This window comes from Penaeus japonicus, unplaced genomic scaffold (genome assembly GCF_977035675.1).
Source record: "Penaeus japonicus unplaced genomic scaffold, GWHDUDI00000001_assembly GWHDUDI00000021, whole genome shotgun sequence".
In the NCBI taxonomy this organism is placed as follows: domain Eukaryota; kingdom Metazoa; phylum Arthropoda; class Malacostraca; order Decapoda; family Penaeidae; genus Penaeus; species Penaeus japonicus.
This window is the reverse complement of record NW_028234423.1, coordinates 16,039,665-16,044,664: the sequence shown is the minus strand read 5'-3', so window position 1 is coordinate 16,044,664 and position 5,000 is coordinate 16,039,665. Positions and strand designations below refer to the sequence as shown.

At 31.9% G+C, this 5,000-nt stretch overlaps 1 protein-coding gene across 1 annotated transcript in view; it reads left to right on the top strand.

Moving 5' to 3' along the window:
* Nucleotides 1–4,762, top strand: part of LOC122256976 (mitochondrial coenzyme A transporter SLC25A16) — a 30,811-nt gene extending 26,049 nt beyond the window's left edge. Inside the window, exon 7 of the mRNA XM_043021976.2 lies at nt 2,171–4,762. Within this exon, the coding sequence (XP_042877910.1) occupies nt 2,171–2,354 (184 nt within the window). The 3' untranslated portion in view covers nt 2,355–4,762. The remainder of the gene's footprint in view (nt 1–2,170) is intronic.
* Nucleotides 4,763–5,000: the final 238 nt, after the last annotated feature.

The following is a 5,000-nucleotide window of genomic DNA, read 5'->3' as shown; positions in this document are numbered from 1 at the left end:
CATTGTAGAAGTTGCAAAAATGTATGTATATACTTTGCATATTTTGTCATAGCAAGTTTATTCATTTATCTTTTAGATCATGGTTTCCTCTAAGTGTATTTTCTTTAGAGGGAAAAGCTGAAGCCATTTTGTGTCATCACTGAAGTAATTTGAGCCTTTCTGCATTTTTTGTCTCTTTCATGTACTGGCTGCTGATGGGAACAGAGAGTAAGTTGCATGCATTATCTGTCAAACTCAGTAGAGTGTGGTAAGAGGGTATAAGAAGCATAACACCATAACACTGTAACACCCTAAACCTTTTAACAGCTTCTCTGGAATGCAGCTTATGAAGCTTTGTTGATGTTGCTTTTGATGTGTGCTGTGATTAACGTTCCTACAGTTGTTGATTTTAATTGTTGTTATGGTCGGTTTCAGTACGTAATGTCTTTGCTTTTCAGCAAGCTACTGGATGATTAATCTTATATTATTGTATATATATATATATATTGTGGTTGATATATTAAAGGTTGAAATGTATAAAGATGTGCTGTAGAGGTTTTATTTTATTGTGATTTGGAGAATTAATTACTTTTAAATGAAGGTTTGATATTTGCAATGAATTTATAGTGGAAGGTAGTCTTTGTTTGGCATTTGACATTGCATTAAGTAAGATGATCAAAGATGTAAATAAGAAAAATGGTGATCATATATAATTCTAACAATGATAATCAGCAGTTGATCTTATTGTACAGCAATTGCATCAGGTGATTTTAAAGAAAAATTCAAATTTTACAATTCATACTTGTTGATTATATAATATTTTCTGTTTAGTGCATGTTTTTGGAGTGCAGTATATATTTGTTGGTTAGATTTATTGATTGGTAATTATTAATCAGTTGATTTATGATTAGAACTAACATGATTATACAGAACCCAAGGTAGTTAAAAACAGGTAGTGCCACTGAACTCTTAAAGTAAAGAAAAATGAAATAACATTTTCCAAGAGTTTTCTGAATACTAGCTGTTACTCAAAGTAAGAAGAGTAGAATTTTAATTTTACTTTTGATATTCATAGTGAAACAGAATAAAACATGAAAGGAATTCCCTATAACCCATACTTTGCATTGATTGGCAAGCTTTTTTTATGTTGATCCACCCCCTTTCTACTTGAGTCAAATTGCTCAAGAGGGATATAGTTATTCTGGAGACATTATATGTAATGTAAAATGTAATTTGTTTTTAGATTAAATACTTAAATTACAAAATGAAATACAATGTTTCCAAAAGCAGAACAATAGGCAGTCTTGTAATAAGTTATAGACATGAAAAGAATTGGGGGGGGGGGACACCTACAAAGCAGGCAAGTGACTCCTGAATACGGAGGAACACTTAACCCATTATTTGGCTGTACTAACTATCTGGCTTTTTATAGAATGATGGTGCAGTTTGCCCATGTCTTCAACTGAGTGTGACTAAATTTAGCTTATGTGTCCTGTAGGTGCATAAACATAAAAAAGAAAGATTACATCTCCGTAGAAAGGGATTATTGCGTGGATTATTGCCAACTAGGATTTTCATTGAAACGATAAGATCCTATCTGTTTCCATATACCTAAATAGAATCAAAGTACTATTTTTAATGTTAATTGCTGTTGCATTGCCCAACTATTTTTTTTTTTTGTCAATAATCTTTACAAATTAATTTAATGCCCAACATTACTAACTAAGAGACTGATTGTGCTTGTATTAATGTTTTTTTTTTTTTCTACTAACTCAGAATGGAGATACTGCTATATTGCCATTATAAATGCATTTTCCGTTGGCTTGCAGTGTCAGTTTACTAATAACTATCTCAAATGATATGAATGAAAATTAGAAAACAAGAAAATCCAGATTAATATCTGTATGATCTTAAATCAGAATGTAAGAAGCATTTTGAAATTAGTTAAAGCTTATATTCAATATTATTCATTGAAAAAAAAAGATGCATAAGGAGATATATTGTCTATATTTACCAGGTACAGAATATTAGTAAAAAAGTAAATATTGATTAATGCAAATAATAATAATTGAATATTGATAAAAAGAAAAAAAAATTCTTAAAGATATAAAGAAAAAAATACATAAAAAATCACCATACACCTCACTGTACATCCACCAATAACCCCCCTCTCCTCCCTCCCCCTCTACAGCATGGGCATGGCAGCCACCCTCCGTTTGATCTACCGAGAGAATGGTCTCTCAAGGGGGCTCTACCGCGGCATGAGCATCAACTACATGCGCGCCATTCCAATGGTGGCCGTGTCCTTCTCCACCTATGAGATCACAAAGCAGGTCCTGGGGCTCGACACAGGGCTCAGGATCAAGACCGGATAGGAGTGGTCGCGTCGGAGTGTTGGACCGGATTGGGTTGTGATTGGGCTGGGTCGGGTCAGGTCACGCGGAGACCAGATAGACGTGACCGGATTGGAGGGAGACCTAGTTGGAGCGGTTGGTTTAGGTCGGGTCTGATTAGATAGGGTTTGATCTGAATGGATCTTGCGGACTCGGATCGGAGTGCAGGTTACCACTTCAAGTAAAGAGGAGTGATGGAAAAAGAAATGGTTGACATTTTGCTTGGCTGTTTTGGATACTGACTTACAGATGCAATTTTTTTTTTTATGTGATTCTTTAGGAGCTGGTTGTAAGGATTTTTGGAAATGTTTTTATTTTTATTTGATTCTCAATATTATTCTTATTTTTTAAATTGTAGGTGGGACTCGTTTTTTATTTTTGAACTATGAGGAAAGAGTTTAGGAATACTCAGTGTCCTTGCATTTATTATGATTAAATTTTGTCAAACTTAATAGGACATGAATATTCACTTCAATATATGTATTTACATATTTATTTAGTGTGTGAAAAAAATACATGAAAATATCAAATTGAATACATGGTAAAATTTTAGATGCAATTTTTAAGATAGTTCATAGATTATATTGTAGTTATTACTGATGTATTATACTTAGAATGTATTTTTTTCATGTAATTGACTTCCATTAGATTATAAACAAAAAGCGTACAAAACTATTGGTAAGGAATTGTATCAGTAATGGTAGTGTAATGAGAGATTCTGATGTCGGAAATAGTAGACATTTATATAAATGCTGATGATTCTTAATAACTTTATCAATTGCATTGTCATGATGTAATATGACTATTGAGGATTGTAAAAAATATTTTATTTATTATCATTACCATTGTTATTATTATTGAATTATTGTATTTATGATATTGCAACAAGACTATTGATAATTCTGAAGATACCCTGTTTATTATTATTATTTTATTTATTTGATTACGCATATATCTTTTTTTTTTAGCTTAACACTGCTAGATCATTGATATTCCCAAGCTTAGATAATGAATGTCATATAACTTAGTGTCGGCAAACTTAACTATCTCAGACATTTGCTTTCTCAAGCACCACTTTCCGTCCAGCAGCCGCTTCTGTAGGGACCTTTTGCGCACCGTGAAAGAGGTTTGATCGTTTCCCTCCTGCCTTTTATTTATTTATTTGTTGATTTGTCTTCTGTTTTGTTTTCGTTTATATGGAGTATTGGAAGTTTTCTTTTGATTTAGATTGGTTCTTGATGTGTATATATTCTTGGGAGTTTTTTGAATAAGAATGTTTTCATTTGAAGAGAATTAAAAGACAAAGGGAGAAGCTACATACATTTAGGTAAAGAGTCGATTAGTTTTGTTATCCTTGAAATATTGGTAATAGGATATTTCCCCATTAAATGAATTACGTCATCTCTGTAGGAAATTCTCGAAACCACTCTCTGGCTCGATGTTATTCTAATCAAAAACTGTCTGTGATTTTGTAAAGTATAATCATATGACATCCTGATTTATATATTTATATGTCTTTTATTTTATTCTATTTATTATCTTTTTTGTTTAATTTTTCTATCTTCCTTGGTGAGGAATCTCAATTAATGAGATATTTTTGGGTTGAGAGAATAAGTTTTTGAAAACAGATAATGGAAGATTTAATGCACAAATTAATCAAGATATAGTGTAGGGTATGATAATGAATGCGGACTTGGTAATTTATTCTATGTGAGCTGTATTGATGATGGTGCATGGAGCTACATATGATTAGAATGAATGTATGTTAGTATTTTAGGTCTTTACATTAACTTATTATTTATTTTGTACCAATAAAGATTCATCTGTTTTTATATACTGTTGTTTATGTTGTTTAACACACTCAAGACAGGATATTTGCTAAAGTCTGCTCCCATAGGCAATATAGCAACTCATACAGCTTCCCTCTGAAAAATATCTAGAGGCAAAGGCTGAGCTGAACCTCCCACAGTAATTTTCCCTCAGACTATTCAAAGGGGTGCGACAAAAAGAGGCTTAGTAATTATTATTATTATTATTATTATTATTATTATTTTTTTTTTTAGTCAAGAAAAATGTGTATATACAATTGCAACAACATGTATATACAAACGTAACTATACAAAGTGTATATATGGCGAAACTCTGTGACGTAATAGGGCATCATCTGTTGTGTCGGAAATATTCTGATGTGATATCATGTCATCCATCGTGAACGGGTTGATTCACCTCCCTGTACCTCAGTGCATCAGATGTAATAATTTCTTTCACCATGAAACACAATCATGACAATTCTCTTGGTTATGAAATATGCTTTGTTTTTTTTAATTTATTTATTTGATTTTTTGTTACTAGTTTATTGTGAAATAAATCTTGTTGGTTGATTTATAAAATCTGTCTGTTTTTCTTTGATTGTATGCAAGTTTTGTTGCAGCTGTGATTGTTTGCAAGGAAGGTATGACTATCTTGGGATGCCTGCAGAATGTTGGATATAAATTCTTGCGAGTTGAGCTGATGAGATATTGTTTATCTATTTACATTTATGGATGTTTATATTTTATCTGCCACGAATAGCTGTACTGATCAGAAAATGAGATAAATTACTGTGGATCAAAGATGTTTTTATGATTG